General features: G+C 54.4%; 1 protein-coding gene across 1 annotated transcript in view; it reads left to right on the top strand.

The window, feature by feature from the left end:
• The window catches only part of ANKS1A (ankyrin repeat and sterile alpha motif domain containing 1A), a gene marked incomplete at its 5' end in the record, with an annotated part of 90,305 nt that extends 70,005 nt beyond the window's left edge, over nucleotides 1–20,300 (top strand). Inside the window, 10 exons of the mRNA XM_084275846.1 lie at nucleotides 12,181–12,279; nucleotides 12,642–12,794; nucleotides 12,946–13,053; nucleotides 15,903–16,067; nucleotides 16,361–16,486; nucleotides 16,659–16,730; nucleotides 16,963–17,049; nucleotides 17,419–17,556; nucleotides 18,237–18,407; nucleotides 20,064–20,300. Coding sequence (XP_084131972.1) covers nucleotides 12,181–12,279; nucleotides 12,642–12,794; nucleotides 12,946–13,053; nucleotides 15,903–16,067; nucleotides 16,361–16,486; nucleotides 16,659–16,730; nucleotides 16,963–17,049; nucleotides 17,419–17,556; nucleotides 18,237–18,407; nucleotides 20,064–20,183 — 1,239 coding nt within the window. The 3' untranslated portion in view covers nucleotides 20,184–20,300. The remainder of the gene's footprint in view (nucleotides 1–12,180; nucleotides 12,280–12,641; nucleotides 12,795–12,945; nucleotides 13,054–15,902; nucleotides 16,068–16,360; nucleotides 16,487–16,658; nucleotides 16,731–16,962; nucleotides 17,050–17,418; nucleotides 17,557–18,236; nucleotides 18,408–20,063) is intronic.
• Between the last annotated feature and the right edge of the window lie 3,581 nt (nucleotides 20,301–23,881).

The following is a 23,881-nucleotide window of genomic DNA, read 5'->3' as shown; positions in this document are numbered from 1 at the left end:
GGCTTCAGCACCACTCCCCAACCCTGGCCAGGGAGCTCCAACCCCCTCAGTGTCCCACCCTACTTCTCCCAGCCCTTGGGTGGTCCCCAGGGCACTGGGACCACTGTATTCCAGGCAGATACACACAGCTCCGGGTGAGGCTCCAGCATCCCCTGCACACCGGGGCGGTCGGACTCGAGGAGCAAAGACTTCGTCCCCGTGCCAGTCTCACAGTCTGATTGATTCTTCTCCTCCCAGTGCAGTAAATCAGCTTCTGTTGGTTCCAGGAGGTTGGACGCTCTCCTCACTCGCTCCCCTCAATTTTAAAAGGTCAAACCATTTCACAAAGGTTTCCTGCAAACCCCAGCCCATTTCCATGGTGCTGCTTGGCCCTTTTAGTAGGAGGTTGACCTGGCACCCGTGTCAAGACCAGCGTTAATTCCCTTCCCCTGCGTCCTGGGAACTAATGCCACCAGCCACTATGAACCCTGAATTATTAAGAACCTTTTCCCCTCCCTGGTGTTACTTTGCCTTCAGCATCTGGCCTGGGAATAGAACCCTCCTGTACAGTACAAACGAGGAACGAGTAGTTAATTTGCTTTTAGCAGTGATTTGGATGTTCCTGGATGAATTATTAAAATTGCTGTAAACACTCAGGCTGGAAAGGACCTGGATGCTCCTGGCACAGCAGGCTGTCCATCCATTCCTTCTCTACATACAGATTCCTCTATTAATTGCCACTTTCCATCGCTACCAAAGAATATTTCCAACTAAGTGGCATTATTTTCCTGGATAAAGGGTTTCTGGGAAAGGATTAGTCCCTGTTAGGACCTCGTTACGTTAAATATTTCAGGGTCTGAAGAATGCTGGGTAATGGGCTGTGAATTACCCGATGGGCTATGAGGCTAATTAAGTTTTAGTAGCAAAAATTAAGAAGTTGGAGTCTTCTGATAGGGAAACACTCTGTTTTTTGTGGGAGACTTTGCGTTGCATCGCTCCGTGCATGGACTGCTGCAGGGTTGGGTTTCTTCTGTGTGCTGACCATGTTCTTTTGCTGCCCAAGTCCCTGTTTGTGAGCAAACAAGGAGCTTCTATGTCAGGTAGGCAAGAAAAACCACGCAAGAGCGAACTGTTAGATGTGAAGGGACGGTAAAATGGGCAGTGTTTGGATGGGCAGGTTTAGATCCAAGAGGTAGGGTTGGAGATGTCAAGCATAAGGTGAGCTGTGACCCTTTTATCAGCTTCCCTGTGAAAAGGGGAGATGGTTTTTAGCAGGTAGCTGGGGTGGACTGTGAAAGTCGAGCTGAGGCTTCTCTGCTGCTGGGAAATGAGCTCTGTGTCTGCATCAGTCACTTGTGGCTGGAGGCTGCGTGCTCCAGCAGGACCCCTCATCCCAAAGCTCGTCCCCAAGCTCATGGATCAACGCTTCCCTTAGCAGCCAAGTCATTTCTGCTGCGGTTCAGGTCTGCTTTGAGAAGAGTGATGACCCAGCCTCCTCATGTGAGTGGGTGTCTGCCCAGCACCGCTTCTCTTTTGGAGGAATTCAGGGCAAATCAGGGAGCATTGCTTGTAGCACTGGCTGGCTCTGAGCGCTGTCAGGGCTATTGATCTGCAGTGTCCTTGCTTTGGGAACTTGGGGGGATTTTTGAGAGCTTGAGAGTTGGTTACTGGGGGAGAAAAGTCAGCGTGGGAAGGGGGAGAGAACCATGAGTGTTGATGCATGAACACAGTGACTGTCCTCCTGCCTGCACGCAGCTACCAGGCGTTTCAGGGACTGGAGCTGGTGTGGGATGCTGCTGACCCGGCACCGAGAGCGGGTCCTGGAGCCGTGTTCCGTGGGGCAGAATCCCTGTTAGGTCTGCAGGAGCAAACGGAAACGCGGCAGCGCTGGGTGCACGATCACATCCCAGTGCCACTGGCCAGTTTCACAGCCAGATGCAAACCCAGGGACCTCTGGGACTAGTCCAGGGTCTCAGTCAAGACTTCAGACAGGGAGGGGGGTGCTGAGCCGAGTCAGTGGGATTGTTTGACGTGAGTTAAAGCTCACGTGTCAGCATGTGTGTTTGTGGGAAGTGACTGAGCGTGTTTGCTTGAGGACATGATCCAGAGGTGGGTCAGGCAGGGTCAGGCTGTGGTTGGATTCAATGATCTTAAAGGTCTCTTCCAACCTAAGCATTCCATGATTTATTTTGGACAGGGTATGATCCGGCTCAGTGGAAGGAAGAGAGGGGCTCTGAAGGATGCTTTTAGATAGCTGAGGCTTCAGAAAGCCTGAGTTCTCTTCCCAAACTCTACATATGGGGCCAGATTTCTGTGTCTGGAGAAACTCTCACATTGCCTGTAAGTAGCTTGGTGGTGATGGGCAGTGCTGGGGTAGGAGGTTTGCCCTGTTTTCTTGCTATAACTCTGCAGCATGAGCCCCACAGTCCGAGGGAGCTGATCTTCTTTGCTCATCCTGTCCCTTGGTGCTGAGTGACCTTCACTGCTGGCTCGGGGCGATCTGACCATGACACTCAATTTGTGCTTTTAACGTGGGGCTTTAATTTGAAGAGCAGCATTAATATCCTTCAGAAAGGAAAAAAACCCCTGAACTGGAGATGGGGCTTCACATTCCCCATCCGAGGGGAAGGGTTTATTTGTGTGATGGGTAAACATAACTGGATTGAAGCTGCTGAGTGCTGCTGGCACGGGCTGGGCTGCCCTTGGCTTAGTGAAAATACAGCTTTGGAGAATAAACTCCCCAGCAGGATTGCACAGCAAATGTTAACAGTACTAAGGAAGCAAGAATACCCCATCAGCTGAGGGGAGCCAGCCTGGCTACCTCCCACGTTGGAGGGATCTGGCCCTTCTGTCTGCACCCATTGCCTCATCCTTCACCAGAGGAGGAGAATAAAAGGTCAGATTGCAATGAGTGAGCAGCGTCCTCAGGAAAACGGGCTATAAATCCACTTAATTGTCCTTGATGAGTAATGAGCTGGGGGAGCTGTAAGAGCAGGGAAACGTCATAAGAATATGGACTGAGAGAGATTCCGCTGCTCTTAGAGCTTGGTCCTGTCCTACCTCCTGTGTGTCCCTGCAGCAGGCTGGTTTTACTGGTAGAGGCAACTGGTTTTACACTGAGATGGGCAGTGCATCCCAGTGGCAAGCGCAGGAAGGGCCAGGCTGGGTTCTGCCGGGGTGCTTTGGGAAAGGAGGGACAGTGCCCGTGTAGTGAGGAGGGATCCCAGCAATTTGAGGGGGAATTTTCCCCCCCATGGAAGCTGGGAAGGAGACGCCGTCACCTGCACCCTCACTGTGGTGTTTTGTGATCCCACACATCCCATAAACACTTCTGAGAGGGTGGGAAAAGCTTTTTCCTTGCCTTGGAGGGCTGGATGCTTCCTGCCACCCCAGACACCGTTCCAGGCTGACATCTGAGAAGGGCAAACCTCACCCCCTCTGGCAGTCGTACCATCATTCTGTAGCTGAACTTTTTATTCAATCCAAAGAGATTTCCATTCACAAATGAGCAGGTAAAACACAACATAAACCATTTTTATTGGGTTTTTTTTATTGTTCAAGCCTGGATTCCCCTGGAATGTGCAGAAAGCAGCTAATGCTGATTCAATGAGACAGTGTCAGAAGCAGAAATCTGTTCTCTCCCTGTGTGACGCCCTGGGCTCCTCTGGGGGATTTTAAAAATTATTATTGTTTTTTAAATAATGGGGGAGAAGTGGTAGCAACACGGTGGCATCAGAAGAACGGGGTGTCTGCAAAAAAAAATGTAGAATACTGACATGAATTTGTTTAAATGTAATTGGGCACCGTGTTGGATTGGCCTGGGGTGGGATTCGTTAGGAAACAGCCTTCCTGGTCTCTCCTCTGCATGTGTTGTCTGAGCAAGTGGGTGATAAAAGCATTGGTGTGGGGTGTGAGCAGAGCTGAAGTGCTGCTCAGCGAGGCTGGCTCTGCGGCTGGGTCTCCTTCACCCTGCAAATCCCTGTGTTTTGGGGTGCTGGCTGGCTTAAAATCATAGAGTGGCATCTCCACAATCTTTATTTCTCACCTGATACCTGTCCTGCTGGAGCATGGGGTGTCTCGTGGTGTCCTTGGTGACCTCTCTGCCTCACAGGGGTCGCAGATGCCGATCCCCTGGGCAGCAGCCAGGCTTCCAGCACGCTCAGGGAACGCGTGTGCCCCAGAGCTTTCTTCTGTGTTCCTCAGCATTTCATAGTAGTCATCTGGGGAAAGCTGAACCAACATGTTCCAGGAGTGTTTTCCACCCAGTAACAGCCTGTGAAGAACAGTGACCTCCCAGAGATCCCCCTGACGAGGTTTTACTGCTCCCAAGCTTGGTGAAATGGAGAGACAACGCCGTGTGGTTACACCTCTTGGGGAATGCTCTCATACAGACCCAGGTAACCCTGTATGTAGGTTGGGCCTGGGCAGGTAGGCTGGGTTTCAAGCTGAAACCAGCTCTGCTCATCCAGGCAGAAGCTCTTGAGTGGTTGGATCTGGACGTGGTCTTCTCGCAGCCTGTTCTGCAGAGCTCGGCCCGGTGTTCGGGGGCTGAGCGTGTAAGTCAGGGTGGGTGGAAGGAGATACGGCTGATGCCGTGCAGGAGATCAGTACTCCCACCCCTGACTGGGCATGGGTGCTGGGCTCCCCGGGTCAGGAAGGACAGAGAGATACTGGAGAGGGCTGTGGAGATGCTGAGGGGACTGGAACATCTCTCTGACACAGAGAGGCTGAGGGACCTGGGGCTGTTTAGCCCAGAGAAGACTGAGGGGGATCTTCTCGATGCTGAGGAATCTGTGAGGGGTGGGCTCAGGAGGAGGGGTCAGTCTGTGTTCAGTGGTGCCCTGGGACATGACAAGAGGTACAAACTGGAGCAGAGGAAGTCCCACCTAACCCTGAGGGGGTGGCAGAGCCCTGGGCCAGGCTGCCCAGAGAGGTTGGGCAGTCTCCATCTCCAGAGCCATTCCCACCCCGTGATCCTGAACAGCATCCTGTGCAACCTGCTCGAGGGGACCCTGCTCTGCCAGGGGGTTGGACTGGGTGGTCTCCAGAGGTCCCTCCAACCCCACCAGGCTGGGATTCCAGTGTTGCTGATCTGATTTGGGGATCTCTTCGGGCCCGGTTCACGCCGGCTGGCAGATGTATTACCAAAGCGGCCTTGGTTTATTTTTATGACATAGGCAGGGAGTCCAGCAGCACCCTCACATGGGATTGTCTGCTCTTCATCATCACTGCCAGCCTCCTGGAACTGCCTTTCCTCCTTGGTCCCCAGACCAAGAGCGGAATTGGACCCTGGCACCAAGGGCTCCTGCCAAGTGTCTGAGTGGGAAGCTGCTCGTACAATGAGATGGATTTTCTTTTGACGGCTCTCCAGTGCCTTTCAGATGCTACTTGGGTGGTTCACAAGGCTTTGTCCGTGATGGTACGGGGGGTTTTCGGGGGGTTTTCTCTGGAAGGAGGCAGTGAGAGCAGAGATGTGCCATGATCTGGGGACTGGGAGTGCATTTTGGCTGCTCACCCACGGCTCCAGCCAGAGAAAGGCAGCAGAGCTGCACTGAGCTCCCCAGACGATGGAAATGAGCTTCAGCGAGTCCATGGTGCATTTAGAGGAGCAGAGTGGGTGGGACCAGGACTGGCAGTTTCGAGGGTACTTACATTTGATTCATTAGTAGCTCCAGGCCCAATAAGCATTAAAAAACCCCATTAAAAAGGCAGTTATTTATTTTTTTCCCCCCTCTCAATAAAATTGCCTGAACTTGACAAGCGTGACCGCTTCCCCCCGCTGCTGCTGTCACGCTGCCAGTCTGCACAGGGAGCAGAATTAAACAGAAGTGAAGCAGCTCTGTGCTAATCTGGGATTTACTGGAGGGGTTTGGGGATGAGCCCTCTCCGCTCTCGCTGAAGAGCTCCGGCTTCGCTGTCGTGCCCGTGGCTGAACACTTCTTTTCTCCCCTAGCTGCCCCTGGACCATCTCAAATCTCCTTTAAGAGCACAAAACCTCGTGGATCACAGGGCCAATTGCAGATATGGGTTCGTGTGGCCCTTGGCTCTGAAACTGGGGGGTGCGGGTCCCAGTTTTGGGGGCGTCAGCCTGCTTGGAGGTGAACAAGCTACTGGTGTGGGGTTGTTGGAGGAGCTGAGCTGAGGGGGCTGTAGGTATTTCAGCATTGCCTGTTGTCAGAGCTCTGTTTGGGGAGGTTTTAGTGCTTTTTTTTCCTGTAGAAGGCCTGTGCTGGCACCGGGGGTCTGGGATGAGACCCCCCTGACTGTAAATCAGCAGAAACACAGGCAGAACCAAGCGTGTTTCTAGGACAAGCTTATAAATGACTCCATTACTGAGGCATTAGCTGCTCTTGTCCTGTTGAATGAGAGATATTAGCACTGCTTTTTACTCATCTTGCTGAATTTCCCTGCCTTCCCTTATTCCTCAGGGTGCTGCCCAAGGCTGCGGGGCTGTGAAGCCCTTCAGCCTTTTGGGGGGCTGGCAGCAGGAGGAGCCAGGAGCTGCAGCAGAGCCATGCAGGGCTTGCCAGATCCCCTTGCTGAGCCATGGTAGTCTGGGCTGCAGACCCTGTGCTCCCCACTTGTGCTAAATTTGAGACCCACAGCCAGCTGGTACCAAGATGACCAAAATGAAGGTTCCTGATGCTTTTTTTCCCATCTGAAAAGCCAGAAATCCAAGTGATGTTGAAGCTAAGGGAGACACAACCTCTCTTTTCAGGTCTGTGGTGAGCTGGATGCATCTCCCATCTCCAACATCAGGCTGTTGGTTGCCAAAAATTAAAGCTTAACAGCAGCAAAATCCTTGACAAGATGCAAATTGTCTGGAATGTAGTGAGGGTGAAAAGAAGAAGAGCTTTGTGTGCATCATCAGGGAACAAGTGGGGGCTTGGGCTTGTCCAGCTGAAGGCACTCTGCTAGAGAGGTCTGCAAAAGCCTTTGGAGCCTGGAAAAGCTGTGTTTGGGTTTTGCATCTGGTGCTTTTAATAGCAAACACGTTCTGGTCCCTGTCTTTAGTACAGGGTGTGGTAACAGAGGCGATGTGTGAGCGTGAGACTGTCGGGATTCACGGCACGGCCGTGCTGGCTGCGTAAGGCTACCTGTCCTGTACCAAACTTCCATTGCCCCCGGCCCTTCCTTAGCTGGGAAGAGAGGATGGGCAGGAGCCAGGCTCTGGGCAAGAACCAGCATCCGAAAATTGGGTAGTTAAGTGCCTGCCGAGTGCCCGGCTGGAGGAGGCGGCTGCTGGCAGGTTTCAGCCGCTCTGCTTTTGGCACGCTCGCCTTCGGGGTCACCTAACTAGCAGGAGGAGATGCTGCCTTCCTGCAACGTACCCTCTGACTGTGGGGTTGTTTTCTTTTCCTTTAATGAGAAACCTGGAGCTTTGCAGGCTGTTTTAATTACAGCGCAAGATGTGAAGCATGACTGGAGCCCAGCCTTTCTCCAAAGGCTGCTGCTTCTGCAGGGGGCTCAGCTGCGCCGGCATCCCGTGGGGCAGCCTGGATGAGGATGTGGGTCACTGGTGGATCTCTGTCCTCTGCTGGGGCAACGTGGAGGGCAGAGTTGGGGTTCAGAGATGTTCCTCGTGGCCGTGTGTACTTGTGCCTTGTCATGGAGGGAGCTTTGCTCAGCTCCAAGGAAGCTGGTGGCCAGGTTGGGGGATGAAGGCTCCTCTGTGCTGTCAGGCAGCCAGTCTCTGCCAGATTGGACCTGGGGAGTGGGAGTCACCTTGCCCAATTTCAGATGTCTGAGGCTGGGCTGATGGGTCAGGCTCTGGGCCTCGCCAGTGGGAGCAGAGGAGACTCATCTGGGTGCTGCACTTCACCCCACTGTTGGTTCTTGTGTGCTGGAGAAACTCCCTCCCTCAACCTCACACACATGTGTGGCTGAAGTTTGGGGGGAGGTTGTGTGGAAAAAAAAAACAGGAAAAAAATCATCTTCTGCTTCCTGGTGGATTTTTATTTTAGGGATTTTATTCCCAGATCTTCTGGGAATAAAAAAATCACCAAAGCTTTTTGTACCGAGGCTGATGAACGTGTGTGTGTGGCTCTGGGATGGTCTGATGTGTGTTTGAGGAACAAACCCTGAGCAAACTCCTGGTGCAGCAGTGCTGGGAGCTGGTTCCTGGTGGAAGTGAGGAGAAGAGGGTGAGGTGGTGGGAAGAACAGGGTTGTCAGGTGTCCCTGTGTCCTGGTGTGGATGGAGGGAATCGCACAGGGTAACAAGCACTTGTCACAACGAATGAAGCCTGAAATACATCGCTGGGAAGTCATCTTGATTCTGATTGGCATTTGTGAGGATGCTGCTGGAGGATCATGGAGGATCAGGCTAACAGCAGAGCGGGTCCCTGGGACCCGTCCTCTCCCTGCCTCAGGCGTGTGCTGCATCCATCCTGGGAGGACGTGGAGTGGGGCTGACCACGAGCCTGGGCTGAGTCTGCCAGGAGCGACCTGCAGCCTTCAGCGAGGCGCTGGGGAGGTGGCATCTTCTGACCTGGCTGTGGACAGAGAGAAAAACCAAACCCAAACAGACAGAAACCTGTGCTGGGATATTGTTTAAAAATCCAACTCCCCAAACTCATGGCAGTGTTGTTCTGGAGTTTCTCAGCCCTGCATCAAGGCGATCTGGCTCAGAGCATGAGGAGCCTGTTTCAGCTTGGTGAGGAATCCTTGTTCCCTTTCCCTCCAAGCTGCTGGGTGTGGATGTGCCTCTCTGGCTCACCCACCTTGGGGAGAGACCCAAGAGCACCCAGCATCCCATGGGAACTGGCAGGGTGGAGCTCAGGAAGGATGGAGTTTGTGCTAGGGAAGTGGCAGGGAAGGAGGAAAGCTGCAGCAGCCTCAGCTGGGTCTCTGCAGTTGGGAACCCTCGCTGCTTTAGGGAGGGATTTTGTGCTTCAGGGGGGCTTTTTGTGCAAAGTCACTAGTTGCTGGCTGGGCAGAGGTGGCTTTGCAGGCACAGGAGCCCCAGCAGGGCACTAACCAAACCTTTTCCTGGAGGAAAACCCTTTGCCAGAGGAACGTGGCTCGGAGGCAGGTGACAGCCATGGCCCAGGTGAAGCATCTCTTCCTCTTGGGGAGAATGAAAGCATCCTAAACACAAACAGGTTTAAAGCCTGGTTGAAACAACTCACGTGCCTGGCTGGCAGAGGTTAAAAAGCTCTCTTGTGTCTTTGCATTTAATTATCTGTTTTAGCAGCAGATTATTTTTTCCATAGGAGATGAACTTGCTGGGCTGAAAGGACGTTTCTCTAAGCAGCAGCTCATGCACAATCCACTGCAGTGATTTATTCAGAGCTGCTACGCTTTGTCTAACCTTGTTAAGTACCCTGAGAATATGGACTGGCATCGAGGGAATTTAATGTGACACATAAAAATAAGGAGTGTGGAGAAAGCTTCAGGCTTCACACTATTTAACTACCTTGTATCCTTGCTGCGTAGCAGGAGGTTTTCCTTGAGTTTGATGTGCCCAAAGTGGGAAAACACCTTTTGCCTTGGGGCTGGCACAGGCTCCATCAGCATAAAATAGGCAGTGTTGGGAGAGTGCTGCTGGTTTGGGAGGCGGGTGCTGCTGTGCTGAGGTGGGTCAACACCAAGAAGGCTTGATGTTGGCAAAAATAAGTGTGAGTAAAAGTGTGAGTGGGATCAGCAGGCTGGCTGGATTTGTAGCTGTGAAAATCAGACCATTGTCACAGCTCCCTCAGGTGCAAACTGCCTGGGTGGCACAGGAAGGGTTTGCTGGGACCGTGCCCTTGTTTGGCATCCTCGAGTACCCACACCTGCTGTGCCCCAGCACCCAGCTCTTTACGGAGGAGTTGGGGAGCACCCACCAGGATGGGCAGGTCCTGGGAAGCAGAGTCAGGAACTGCAGGTTGCAGGAACCTGAGGTGTGACATTAACTTGCTGCAGGGACTTCAATGAGTCTGTCCCTTCCCGTGCTTCCCAGGCTGGGCAGCGATGCTTCGCTCTCCAGGCTTATGGGAGAAATCCCACCACTGGCTCCAGCCCGCTTCTGTCCGGTTAAAGGTCCTTGAAAAGCCATCTCTGCCAGGAGATGAATCCCTGGCACACATGCTGCTTCCCCAGGACCTTGTGACACCCCCAGCAGCAGAGCTGTGGTGTGCAGAAACACTTGTGTGGGGTAAGGTGGGTGTCAGGCGATGGAGCCTGCTGCCTGCACCCAAGGAGCACCCCCAGAGCCTTCAACCAGCAAACCCTCAGTTTTAAAGCTCATTTAGGTGCGTGGAACAGCATGAGTGACATAGTGACACCCTTGGACAGAGCTCTGTGAGTAGCATTATACCCCACGGCCTCGCTGGTGGGATGTGGGGTGCAGTCTGGGAAAGGCTGGGCAGGTGTCAGGGTGCATCTGTACCCCCATAGAGCTGTACCCCCCCATGGTGCTGTCCTGAGCAGTGGCTGTAGTTCTTGTCAGTGCTGCAGCACACGGATGCAAACTGGTATATGGGAAGCAGGGAGTGAACCTCCCTGGTGGGATGCAGGGTTTGTGAGTCTCTTTCTACTCTTTAAAGAACTCGTAGATAAACAGTTCCATGTTGTGGCTTCCTGTAGTCTCCATCCCTGTGCTGGGAATTGAGAGCATCAGGCATCCCTGCCTGCCAGGGGAGGACGGAGGCAGAGGAGGATGGAGGCAGAGGAGCCTCCCCCTCGGTGTTGATGGGCACAGAGGATCTGCAGGGCTCAGCTTCCCCGCCACCCGCTGCTTTAATTTGCTGCTGTCACTTGCTGTGTAATTGTTTCTCTGCAGGCTGGCCTCTGAGGGCAGCTCCCCCAGCATCTTCCCTGCTGCCTTAATCCTGTGTCTCTCTGAACACTCACCTCTGCAGCCGAGGGGAAGAGCAGCTCTCGGGGCAGAGCGCCACGTGGTATCATGCCCGGCAGTGAGCACGCCGGGCCCTGGGACTGGCCAGACTGGTGCTGCCCGTCCATGGTGCTGGCATCGAGCGGGCACCGACCTGCAAGCCGGGAGCCAAGCGTGAAACACACCCAGTGACTCCCATACAGCCATCACCAAAGGGCAGCTCTTCCCACAGGCTGCCCTGGCTGGAAACGGGCCCGTGTGCTCATCCATGGAAAGGGGCATTGGGAAGGGGCCGTTCCTCCTCCTCTGCCCTTGGAAGAGGCAGTAGCCCCAGCGGGGCTGGGTGGGCAGCTTGGGGAGCATGTTGCTGCGCTTACAGTTGGCTCTTGGTGGTTAAAGCAGGGAGTGCTCAGCAAAGCACATGCTGCAATACTGCAGGAAGAAATAAAAAAGCATTTGCTGCCCTTTGGAGAAGATCCTTGGCAGTTGTCCCCTCCTGAAGCCCTGGCCGCTCAGCCCGCTGTTCCCGCAGCCTGCCTGCCCTTGCAGCAGCCTGTTGCCCGACAGCCAATTTTAATTAGGTTTCTCTTATAAAACCAGAATGTGGAACAGCGAAGCGCTGTCAGCTCAGACCTTCAGCTGTGGTTCTCCTGGGAGCAGAAGGAGGCAGAGCTGGGGAGCCAGGGGGTGGGTCTGGGCTCGAGCTGAAACACTTGGTCAAGCAGCAGCATGGTTCTTCCAGCCATGGGGAGACGTTCCCGAGCTTCCCGCTGAGCTCAGCCCAGGTACGAGGGGCAGGGAAGCAGGTTGTGATGGAGAGGGATAAGGTCTGTGTGTGTGTCTGCTCTGCAGTGGGAAAAGGGGCAGAAAATGGGCTTTAATGGAGCGGTGTGCAGCAACCAGAGCAGCTCTGCCTGAGAGCAGCGAGCTGCCTCCACACCGGGGGGATGGAGGATAAATCTGACCTCTGCCAGGTTGTCTGCTGTGATGGAATGGAATTCAGGTTTCTCTGCGGCCGTGGAGGGAGGCAGAGCAGAGCTGGGTGCCCCTTCTCAGGCACCGCCTGTGGGGGGGCTGGGGTGTGCGTGGGCACGAGCAGGGAGGTTGCTGTAAGCAGTGGCCTGGAGTCGGGTGGCTGGAAGGTTAATCCACGGGCAGGCTGCAGGAGGGAGGGGGGCAGCGCTCTGCAGCCCCTCGTGTCAGCCCTCTCGGTACCCGAGGTCGGTAGGTAGGGAAGAGCTGGTGTCCTTGGGAGCCTTCCCCCTCCTGCTGCTGTGGGGAGGTGAGGTCAGGAGGGTGCTGTAAGGTGGGTGCTCTCTGCTCCCAGCCTGCCGTGGCTTCTGTCACCCTCTGCTCCCATGTCGCTGCTTCCTGTCCCCGCAGGGCTGTAATGTCATGGAGGACCAGGACCTTCGGGACATCGGGATCGGTGACCCGCAGCACCGCCGGAAGCTCCTCCAGGCAGCTCGCTCCCTCCCGAAGGTCGGCACCAGCATCCCCCACGTGAAGCAGGGACAGGGCAAGGCAGGGGAAACAAAACCCATTGCTTCAGCCACATCCCTGTGTCCCACGGCGGGACTGGGGGGCTGTGGGAAGGGCTTTGGGAATAGCAGGGGGGAGGAGGAGGGATGTATTGGGCCCCCAAGCTTTGTGGATGGGGTGATGCTGGGGAGAGGGTCGTTGTCCCCCCTGCCAATCTCCATCCCATTCCCTACTTAGTGATTTTTTTTCCCCTGAAAGCCACTAGCAGGGTTGATGATGGCCTTTAAATTACTTTTAATTGGTGCTGTTCTCCTTGGGACCCCAGCACCCTCAGGTTAAAACCCTTCCTTGTGCTTTCACAGTTGAAACCCCTGGGCTGTGATGGGAACAGCCAACCTTCAGTTCCCGCCTGGCTGGACTCTCTGGGGCTGCAGGATTACATCCAGTCCTTCCTCTCAAGTGGCTACAGCTCTATTGACACTGTGAAAAACCTCTGGGAGCTTGAAATAGTAAATGTGAGTGTTGCCTTTCTCTCCAGGGAAAGGGGGGGCCGTGACATTGCAGGGGGACTTGTGTTAAACGAGGCCGGTGCTGCTTGGAGAGGGGGGACCTTTTGCTCCGTGCGAGGCCATGAACGCCCACGGTGCCCGTGGTCTCACCCTCCAGGTACTGAAGGTGAATCTGCTGGGCCATCGGAAGAGGATCATCGCCTCCCTGGCAGACAGACCCTACGAGGAGCCACCCGCGAAGCCCCCGCGGTTCTCGCAGCTGAGAGTGAGTCCCTGTTTGTGTTCCCTGCGCAGCGTGCTCAGCAGCTGCCTTCTGCCCTGGCTCTCCTTCACTTCCCTACCTTTCTTTCAAAGAACCAAACCCAGGTCTTGGCAGAATAATTCCCCCTCTAATTAGCAATTATCACCCCTGGGGGGACTCAGAGATCTGTGGAAGATGAGCTCAGGTTCAACCTTACTCTGCTGCTTTCCTGCACAAGAAAGTCTGCAATCAATAAAAAAGGGGGGGAAACTGCCCCTTGCACTGTCAATATTTAAGTTGAAGCTCCTTTGAAGGTAAGTGTTTGAGAAATAAGTGCAGAGAGTGATCTTTGAAGATTGCATTGCTTTTTAAAACCAGGAAAGGGTAAAACTGAAACACTTCGTTTCTTGTTAAAACAAATCGATTTGACCTGGAAGGTTGGGTTCCTCCTGGTTCTCAGATGCTTGGTGGGTTTGGAAGAAAGTTCTTGAAGCATGGAGACAACCATGCACCTGGCTGTGTGGAGGAGGGAGTGTTTGGTGTTACATCGTTCCCTTGGATGCACCACCGGAGGTGATGAAGAGCCCGGTACTCCCACGCCGAGCCTGGCCGAGCAGGACCTGGGCAGTGCAGCAGCCGGGTTGGCTCTGGCTTGGCCGGAGCACCTGGAGCCCCTGGGCAGAGTGAGGCCAGATGACAGATCTGAGTCCTGCTGGGACAGCAGCTGTTGCTGTTCCTTGGGACAGATGCTCTGGCTGGAGTGCTGGATGAGTTTACCAACCCCACGCTTGCTTCATCGGCACCAATCTGGGGAAGAACTTCTTCCCGGTGAGGGTGAGGGAGCCCTGGGACAGGCTGCCCAGGGGGTGTGGAGTCTCCTTCTCTGGAGACATTCCAGCCCCGTCTGGACACCGCCCTGTGTGCCCTGTCCTAGGGACCCTGCTTGGGCAGGGGGGTTGGACCCGGTGGGCTCTGGAGGTCCCTTCCAACCCTTACAGCTCTGTGATTCTGATTCTTTGTGGGTCAAACTCCACTGTCCCTGTGTGAAGCAAAGCTGCAGCATGTGAACACATCAGTGCTGACAGAAATCTTCACACGCAGCTTGTGTCCACTCAGCTCTGCCCCTCACCAGCTCCAGCACCTCAAACAGCAAATCCTGATGCTGCTGTTGGAATGGAGGAGGGCGAAGGTAACACTCAGCCCTTAGCAGGTCGGATTCTGGATGCTTTCCCTGTGGGAAAGGTCAGGCAGCTCCTTTGGATCGGGTACCTCTGTGCAGCGTGGGCACCAGGCAGCAGGGTGCTGCTCCCACCTCTGCCCTGCACCAAAGGGGAGCACCGAGGCGACTTCCTTCCCGTGTTCCCTGGGCAGATGTGAGGCAGCGTCCCCACAGGAGGAGTGTGACACGGCTCAGCTGGAGGGACGGGGCGCAGCTGGGTCCTGTTCAGTTGTGCCAGTTGGGAGTCTGAGATCTGTCCCCTGGGCTGGCTGTGCTTCTCTAGAGCTCTAACTGCCAAGCAGCACTCGACGTGATTTGAGGAGGGTGATTTTGTCTGTTCATTCCATTTGCCACGGGAGCAGCAGCCTTTGGCTGTCAGGCCCCTGGTTACCGGGGCTGGAGCCATCCTTGTTCTTCCTGAAAACCAGCATTTGAGAGCTGACTTGGGCAAAACCCACGGAGCCTGTGGCTAACCTGGGAGCTGGGCAGCGGGGTGGCGTGCCGTGGTGTGCCACAGCGAGCGTGTCCTGTGGCTTCCTCCCAGCAAATCACCTTCCTGGAGCAGGGCATGGGGAGTGATCAGAGCTACCCCATCCCAAACGTCTGCTCCCTGCTGTGCTGCTGAGCTTTACCCTCTTCCCTTGGATTCCTGAGGCAGCCTTAGCTGGAGCCAGTTGGGCAGCAGCGCCCTGCTTCCTCACGCTGTATTTTTTAAGAAAGGGGTAAAATTTTATAAAAAATTGAGGGTTTCATGATTGTACCTTATGAGAACACGTGCTGGGGAGCTGGGGGTGCCATGTACAAACCCCATACCTTCACCCCACTGCTCAGCTGCCCACTCTCCAGCTATAAAAGCCCAGAGGGACAGCAGGCAGCTGGGGATCTGTGCATCTCCAAAACATCCTCTTGAGACCGATGAGACTAAAGGCGGGTCCTTGAGGGGGGTGGGGGAAAGAAGAGTCCTTTGGTGCAGCATCAACTGATTGATATGCTGGATGGGGAGGCTGTGCAAAGAGAATGGGCCATTTGCAGCATTTCCTGGTGCTCCAGCTGGTGTGATCCAGCGCCTGGCTCCGGTGTGGGGAGCGGAAGGACGTCAATGGCAAATTAAAGGAGCCGGTTGAATAGGACTAATGCGTGGTGCAGCTGTGAGCTTCCCCGCATTGTCTGCCGGGCGCTTGGCACGGCCAGGCAGCCAGTCTTGCCTGTGGTGAGAGCCAGGCTGTCAGGCATCTGGGCTCATCTCTCGCTGGGCTCCCGGGGCTTCTCTCCTGGGGTGGCTGATCATCGGCTTTGAGTGCTTCGCTTAGTGCTTTTAGTGGAGCTTGTTCCTCTCTAAGCGCCCTGCCAGCAGCTCAGGGTGTCTCCTGCCCTCCTGGGATGAGCTCCCAGAAGGGATGAGCTCCCAGAAGGGATGAGCTCCCAGAAGGGAGAGGTGTGCTCAGCAGAAAGCGCTGAGCTACCCACCCGAAACCATGCTGGAGTAAATCAGGGGTATCATGTGGAAAGTAAATGTTGGGATTGATGGTGCTGAGGCAGGAGCTGCCCCCGAACTCTGCTCTTTACCCCCTTTGCATGGGGTGCTGTGGGCAAGGGGTGGGCATGGCTGTAGCGTGGGCTCACCCAGATGGATCATGGTGTCTCCTTGTTTCAGTGCCAGGACTTGATGTCCCAGACGTCGTCGCCCCTGAGCCAGAACGACTCCTGCACGGCCCGATCTGCCGACCTCCTGCTGCCCTCCGGGGACACCGGGAAGAGGCAACATGACCGTGGCACTGAGGTTGCTCCCTACTCCAGAGCTGAGCACTACAAAGTTCAGGTCAGTGGGTGCTTTTGTGTGTTCTGGGGGCCCCTCAGTGCAGGTTCCCCCCTCTTTGGAACCAGTGAGGAGTTAGGGTGATGCTTGGAGAGCCTCAGTCTCACTTGGAAACGGGTGTCTCACACTTCCATGAGAGCTGGCACGTCACCTGCAGCGCGCTGCCTCCTCCCAGCTCCTGGGGGATTTGGTGTTGCCATCCTCAATTGCATCAACCCAAAGAACCCTCCCAGGATCAAGGTTTCAATCCAGCTTGGCCCTGTTGAGGCTTCACATCCATGTTTCCTCCCTTCCAGGAGGACCGTCGGGAGTCAAAGCTGACCCTGCGCCCCCCCAGCCTGGCTGCCCCGTATGCCCCAGTTCAAAACTGGCAGCACCAGCCAGAGAAGCTCATCTTCGAGTCCTGCGGGTACGAGGCCAACGTAAGTGACTTTTGGCTTGTGGGGTGGTGAGGATGAGGAGGCTCTGGGGCCAGGTTGTTGGGTGTGGGGGTGTGGAGCTGTCACGCCTCCCGCTCGCAGGGCTGTGGTGTTGCCTGGGGCTTGGCAGCGTGTCCTGCCTGAAGCCTGTAACGTCTCTGCCTCTTCCCAACAGTACCTGGGCTCCATGTTGATCAAAGACCTCCGAGGGACGGAGTCTACGCAGGACGCCTGTGCCAAGATGAGGGTATGGAGGCTGCAGGGATGGAGTGGGGGAGCTCACTCACTGCCTGGGGTTGGATGATGGGGACAGAGGGGTGCTGGGTTCGCTTCAGATCTCTGTCCCTCTGCCTCCACCAAAAGCAGGCTTTCCTTTGGTCCTTGTGGGGCAGGGGGTCACTGGGGTGGGCTGGGGGGGAGGGAGGTGGGAAGGGAGCATTTATTCTCAACTGACCACTGGAATGTTCTTGTTTCTGAAGAAATCCACAGAGCATATGAAGAAGATCCCGACCATAATACTGTCCATCACGTACAAGGGGGTGAAGTTCATCGATGCCTCTAACAAGGTGAGTGTCAGGTGCCTTGAAGCTGATGTCTGGAGAGACACAATCTGCAGTCCCACCTGCTGAGGGGGCTGTGGGTCATACCTAGTGGCTCCAGAAGCCATGGCTGATGCTGAGGAGTGCAGCTTCTTGGGACTGTGGGAGAGCACCACGGCGGTGATGGCTCTCGGTGCCGAAGGCTTGGCAGACTGGCTGCCTGGGCACCACATTGCCATTTACTCCTGCCGTGGGAGGGAGCCCAGGCTGGTGTGGCTGTGGGAGCACACCCCTTCCCACCAGTACCTCCCAGTACACTCTTACCACGGCTGCGTTTTGCCGGGTGTATTTGCCATCCCCAGAAGGGTGACGGGTGCTTGTGGTTGACCCCGGCAGAATGTCATTGCTGAGCACGAGATCCGGAACATCTCCTGTGCTGCTCAGGACCCCGAGGACCTCTGCACCTTCGCCTACATCACCAAGGACCTGCAGACCAGCCACCACTACTGCCACGTCTTCAGCACCGTGGATGTGGTGAGTGGGTTATCACATCTCATCTCCCCACATGCTGCAGGGTCCTCAGCTTTCAGCACTTAGCTTTCCCAGCAAGCAAGTGGGATCTCTGGGCTGTTGTAGGATTCTCTCACCTTTTTCTAGCCTAAAATACTCCTTTCAGGGCCCTGACTCAAAATGCTTTTACCTTGGAGCTCTGTCGACAAGGAGAATGTTTGTCTGGCTTCATATCCCAGTCTGCTGTGCTGAGTAAAGCAGGGCAGGAGCTGTTTCCTCCTGGGGAATGTGCCATGAGCAAAACCCTAACACGCTCTCAATTATGTGGAGCGTACTTCTGATGGAACAGCGAGGCTGTGGAAGCTCAGTGTGCTTTTATGCTTAGGCAGGAGCAGCTGTACAAGGTGTTTTGGCTTTTTCCTCTTTACAATGCAAACTGCTGCTGAACTGTGATGCCCGCTGGGGTGGTGGCAGGCAGTCCTGCTGCCTCAGGCTGTGTGAGCATGGAGGCAGCTCCATGTCAGCTCCCTTGCAGGGCAGGAGCTCAGCAGCTTTGGCAGGGATACGGCAGGATGCGACCTGCTGATGGAAAGGTGATGGGCTTTGCTGAGGTCTGCATCTCCTGAGCGAGGTGCTGAGTGCGTGGCCTCTGCGCAGGGCGAGGCAGCACCTAACCACTGGGTGTTTTCTGTGGTCTCTCCAAGAACCTGACGTACGAGATCATCCTCACGTTGGGGCAGGCGTTCGAGGTCGCTTACCAGCTGGCCCTCCAAGCCCAGAGAGCGAAGCCTTTGGGTGCTGCAGCAGGAGAAACGATCGAAACAAAATCTTCCAAACCGGTGCCTAAACCACGAGCTGGCATGAGGAAATCTGCAGTACGTATGTGGGGCCGGGCAGGACCTGCCGGGGCTGAGCTGGGGTTTCTCGTGGGCTCCCTGTGCTTCAGCGTCCCCCTATGTGGTGAGGAGGGAGCCCAGCTGTGGACAAGGTGCCTGTGTAGCTTCAGGCTCATGAAGATGATCAGAGGGCTGGAGCAGCTCCCCTACGCAGAGAGGCTGGGGGAGCTGGGCTGGGTCAGCCTGGAGAAGAGAAGAGAAGGCTGTGGGGGGACCTCACTGCAGCCTTCCAGTCCCTGAAGGGAGCAGAGGAACAGGAGGGGAATGAGCTTGTTAAAGGGCAGAGACTGGCAGGACAAGGGGGGTGGATTAAAGCTAAAGGAGGGAAGGGTTAAATTAGATATTAGGGGGAAGTTCTGTACAGAGAGAGTGGTGAGGGGCTGGAAGAGGTTGCCCAGAGAGGGGGTGGGTGCCCTGTCTCTGGGGGGTGTTCAAGGCCAGGTTGGATGGGGCCCTGGGCAACCTTGTGTAGCCTGGAGGTTGATGTCCCTGCCTGTGGCAGGGGCTTGGAGCTCTGGGACCCTTGGGGTCCCTTCCAACCCAGACCAGTCTGGGATTCTATGATTCTGCAATTCAGACACCGCTGTGTCTGTGGCTCTGCTGACAGCCCTGCTGCAGTGTTGGGCCTTCCCCTGGTAGGATGAGGGCAAGCAGAGGTGGAAATAACCCTGGGTGGGATGGGGGTTGAGTGCCTTGCGGGGTCCAGCATGGTTTCCCTGCACAAATGCTGCAGAGCCGCAGTAAGATCAGCAGGTAACACACGGTTTGCACAGGAGGGCTGCTGAAGCCAAAACCAGCCAAGACTGGAGCTGCTGAGGAGCAGGGACTGCCATTGCTTTCCTTTAATGTCTCCTTTTGTCTGTGTTCTGCTTGCTCCCCCCGCTCAGGTGCCGCTCCCTCCCGACACCCGCTGTTGTTACTGTCACACCTGTACAACACACCGCCCCTCCTACCTGCCGCTGCAGTCTGTTAGTCCTGGAGCCAAGGTCTTTACCCGCCTTCCTGCCATCTCCCGCTGCGAAGGGACCCGGGCTGCCTCCCTGCTTCCCACATCCCCTGCTGTGGTCCCGTGTCCTGCCTCGCTGCTGTCTTCCCTTCCCGCTCATGCCAGGGCCGTGCCCACAGGGCTCAGATGAAGCCCAGGGACAAAACTGCTCATATCCGTCCCCGCTGATGTAGAGTGGCAGCTCTCAGCTAACTGCATTGCGCTTTCTGGTGGTGTTAACCTTCCTGTAGGATCCTGATTTAGGAGGACAAGAGGAAAGAGCCGTGCTTGGTCAGGAGAGTAAACCACGTGGGAGCTCACCTGCCAGGAGCTGTCTCCCTCTCTGTCCCTCTGCCTCTTTTCTGTTGGGTTTTTTTTTAGTGGTGCCATCCTTATAGCACTCCATTTTTCATGCTCGTTTGTGAGATGAAGTGAAGAAGTCATCTCAGGGTGCTGGGTTGAGACTGACACGGCCAGACGTGTTTTAGATGTGAAGGACTCGAATGCCCCCCCAGTGAGAGCTGCTTCCCTGCAGAATTTGGGCTGGGCGTTAGGCAGAGCAGCAGCCTCTCCGTGCTTCGGATCCCCGCTCGCTCCATCCCAGAAACACTGGCTGACCTAACACACCTTTTCTCTCCTTATTTTTCTAGCTGGATCCCCCTGACGTGGACCAAGACTCCCAGTCTCATGCCAGTGTCTCCTGGGTCGTGGACCCCAAACAGGACTCCAAAAGGACCCTCAGCACTAAGTATGAGACCACTATCTTCTAAAGCAAACACACCCCGTGTCCGCCCAGTCTAACCGTGCCTTTGCGATCTGATCTGTCTGCTGTCCTAAACTCCCTCTTCCTCCAGCTGCTCGCCCTGAGCCCCGCGTAGGCACCGCGTCCGAGGCAGCAGCACTTAGGAGACTGTAGACTTTAAAACGGCTTTTGTACCTGATCACTGCTGAACACTGTGAATTCTCCCTACTCGGAAACAAGGGTAACGTGCTGTTAGGTACCCGTGAGGCGGGAGGTGCAGAGGGATGCAGGCCGGGGGAACCGGAGATGTGGATCCAGGAAGCCGCCTGCCGTGTTCACGTCTTTCCCCTCGCTCTGGCACTGTGAATCCCTGGGGTGATGTGACACCCCCCAGGTTTTGGTTATTTTGGGGTTTTTTTTTTTTTCTATTTCACCTTCTTACTCTTGGACTGATGGAGACCTCTTGTCTCTGCGGTGCACGCACTCCCTCCCTTCTAGATCCTTCTCTTCCTGACTGAGCCACGGCTGCGTACTGTTCCAGTGAACTCACCCCTCTTCTTACCTGCCACTCGAATCGACACTAACCACTGTGATGCTGTCTGCAAATAACACACGGTCACTAGGTTTCCTCACCCAGTCTCTCTCCCCTGCTCCAAAGGGACTGCTGGTTTGGGCTGGGTGTGATCGTTGCCACTGTGAGCTCTGTCCCGTCTCGAGGATGAGGTGTGGTTTTGGTTGTGTTTCAGTCCCTTGTAGGACTTTTTACCCCCCCTGTAGTCTTTCTGTTTGCTCTCACCCAACTTCTTGTGAGCGTAGTTCACAGATTAAGAGGTTAAGCTTTTAAAGGCACATGTTGTTAGGCCTGTGTTGGGAAGGAAAGGTGCTTGAGAGGGGCTGGATACCGCACTGTGAGAGGTCTGGTAAAGCAGATGGAGCTCTGCAGTGTTGGACAGGCTTCCCCCAGGGGTGCTGCTTTTGTGGAAGGGAGAAACAGGATTGAAATCATTCTGCTGATGATCCCAAAGTCTGGTTTCAGTCTGCAAACTGTTGGACAATGAGGGCTGTGGGGATCTTGAAACATTTGTCACCTTCCACCCTTGAGAGCGAGGATTTCACCTGGAGATGGCCCTGCAATGGGCACCTCTGCTGCCTTCCCTGGCAGTTTCTCCTGTGTGTGGCAGTTTTTCCTGTGTAGAAACAGCTTTTAATTCCAAACTATGACTGGGAGTCACACATGAGAGCGCTTGGCACTTGGCACAGGTCAGAGGAGGGCTGGGAATGCCATGCAGTGGTTCAGGACCCTGGGAAAGCCCCAGAGAGCTGTATGCACTCCGACCCCTGGTGCCTTGCCTTGCGTTAGCAAAGCTCACTGAGATGTAAGAACCCAAGGGAGAGGACCAAAAGGATTGTCTTAGAGCAAGCTGGGAGCAGGGACTAGGGACAGGTGAGCCTGTAGGTGTATTCCCAGTGCTGTGGGGCCCCTTAGTGTAGAGCCAGCACTCCCCTGCCTGAAGACCCCGAAGCAGAGGCCGCAGTGCCGCCCTGCCAGCTAGAGTGGGTATTGCCACACCTGAGATGCTCTGAGGGGTCAGGCTTGGGTTTCACCAGCACCTTTCCAAGCTGTAGGAGCACTCTGAGGGTTCCTGTATCCTTCAGAGAGTAACTGAATTAGTGAGAGCAACTTGGTTTCTACCTGGAAGCATTTCCCATGCCATTGCCACACGTATCCCTGACTTTGGGGGTTCTGAGCGCCCATGACTCTACTGGGCCAGTTGCTCAGCACCTCCAAAAGCAGGTCAGTAGAGCATGTGCCTTTCTCTGGGTGCCAGGATCACAGGCCAGCCCTGCCTAAACAAGAAAGCTTCCGCTGTGTCCATAACCCTCACGGTTGTGTCTCATCTCTGGCCGTCTGCCTCGTCTTTCCCAGCACTTGTTTTTTTGTATGACTCAGAAATCATTCATTCCATTATCTTCCTTTCTGTTTGCCTCTGAAAAGCTGATCTCCAGGCAGCTGTCTCCTACCACGGAAATGTAGTAACGGGGCAGAGAACCTAAGAAGCAGTGACCTGCTGAGACGAAGATCCACCTCCATCTGGTACTGGTGTCTGCCTCGGAGTGGGGGCACGGCTGCTCAGTGAGGGCTCCCAGAGCAGATGGGGGGGAAAAAGGGATGCCAGCCCCCCCCAGCTGAGAAAAGCAGCGCTCTCCATTGCTAGCAAAGGAAAGTTGAGACTCCTGAGAGCGGTGGCACCTTTTCTAGCTTGAGACAAACGTCTTTCAACCCATTTCTTTTGGTTTTTCCTGTTGTTTTGGGCTTTTTTTTTAAACGTGTGAAATGAGACAGAGCGACTCCAGTTCACGGTTTAAATGTAGCACTGCAGGTTTTTGGTGAGGGGAAACTTAAAAACCCAGAAAAATAAACTCAATTCACTGAGAATCTACGCAGTCCAGAGAGGAGTACCACAGACAGGCTTAGCAGCAGGAGTGGTGTGTGCATCTCTCACGGTACTTAAATTTGCTCCAGTGCTGGGTGAAGAGTAGAGAACTCCAAATTGTGAGAACTCGCTTCCTCCAGTGGGAGAAGCCTTTGCAGGGTAAGTCTGCATCCTTTGTTTTCAAAGCTCCACCACGCTTTCATAGCACATGGAAATAAGGAAAAGAGTCTGCAAAGGATCATTCACCCCAGAGTGGTTGTGTGGCCAAGTATTACCGATGGTACAAAGCTTCCCTCCCCTACAGAGAACTCTTGCATTGCAATACTTGACGTTTCTATGGCAAGGACACAATTTCCTCCCCATTTAGGCACTGAATTCCTGGAGATGATTCCCTTCTCCAGCCTCTCGTGCACCTGTCTTGTTTTTAAATGCAGTTAATGCCCCAAAGGGTTGGGCTTCTTTTGTTTATTTTGCTTTATTTTGTGGGGTTTTTTTTAAAAAAAAAGTATATTGGATTGTGATTTAGCACTTTTTTGATACTAGCTCATTATTTAATTAGCGCAACACTTTCAGAAGATGAACAAATGAGGAGTTAAATTTTGGGCATTACACTGAAAACAGTCCATACCTGAGGATAAATCATATCAACCCAAGGATGGCTTAGCCATCCCAGTCCAGTATCCCCAAATCCCACCAACCAAGGTGCTGTGTGCTTCCTCTGCTTTGGAATGCTGAGTATTTAACAGTAGTTTTGGCTGTGAGCAGTGTGGGGGTTGGTTTGGTTTGGGGTGGGGTTTTTTTTCTTCACATTATTGTTCCCCCTCAAGGAAGAGGCATCAAACTGGTTGTGATTTGAATTCTTCAGACGCAGAAACGTGGCGCAGCACGTTCGTTACAGTCTGGGACAGCATCGTGGTGGTTGGGGATGTGGTACCCTGCTGCTTCACCAGGAGGATATGCCCAAATAATTTCCCTTTTAAATCCAGTTGCTGCTGTATGTCAGGATTTCATTTAGTCTCTACAGCCAGTAAGGCTGGAAGAGAACCTTAATCCCAAGGGCATAGACCTGTAAACGAGGGGGAAGTGGAGATGATGAGGTTTATTTTTTAAGTTGATGAATTTTAAGAAACCTTCACATTCCTTGTTATGCAGATGTTGCAATTCATACTGGTGTAAGTGTAAATATTTGATGTGTTGGCAACAAGTCTTTTTCAGAGAGATTGCAAATTGAACCTCTGCTTGGGAGGAGGGAACACTTTTCTTTTTGCTGTGTGAGCTTTTTTTGAAGGTT

The sequence above is a fragment of the Gallinula chloropus genome (genome assembly GCF_964237585.1).
Source record: "Gallinula chloropus genome assembly, chromosome: 27".
NCBI classification, from domain to species: domain Eukaryota; kingdom Metazoa; phylum Chordata; class Aves; order Gruiformes; family Rallidae; genus Gallinula; species Gallinula chloropus.
This window is presented reverse-complemented; position numbering and strand designations above follow the sequence as displayed.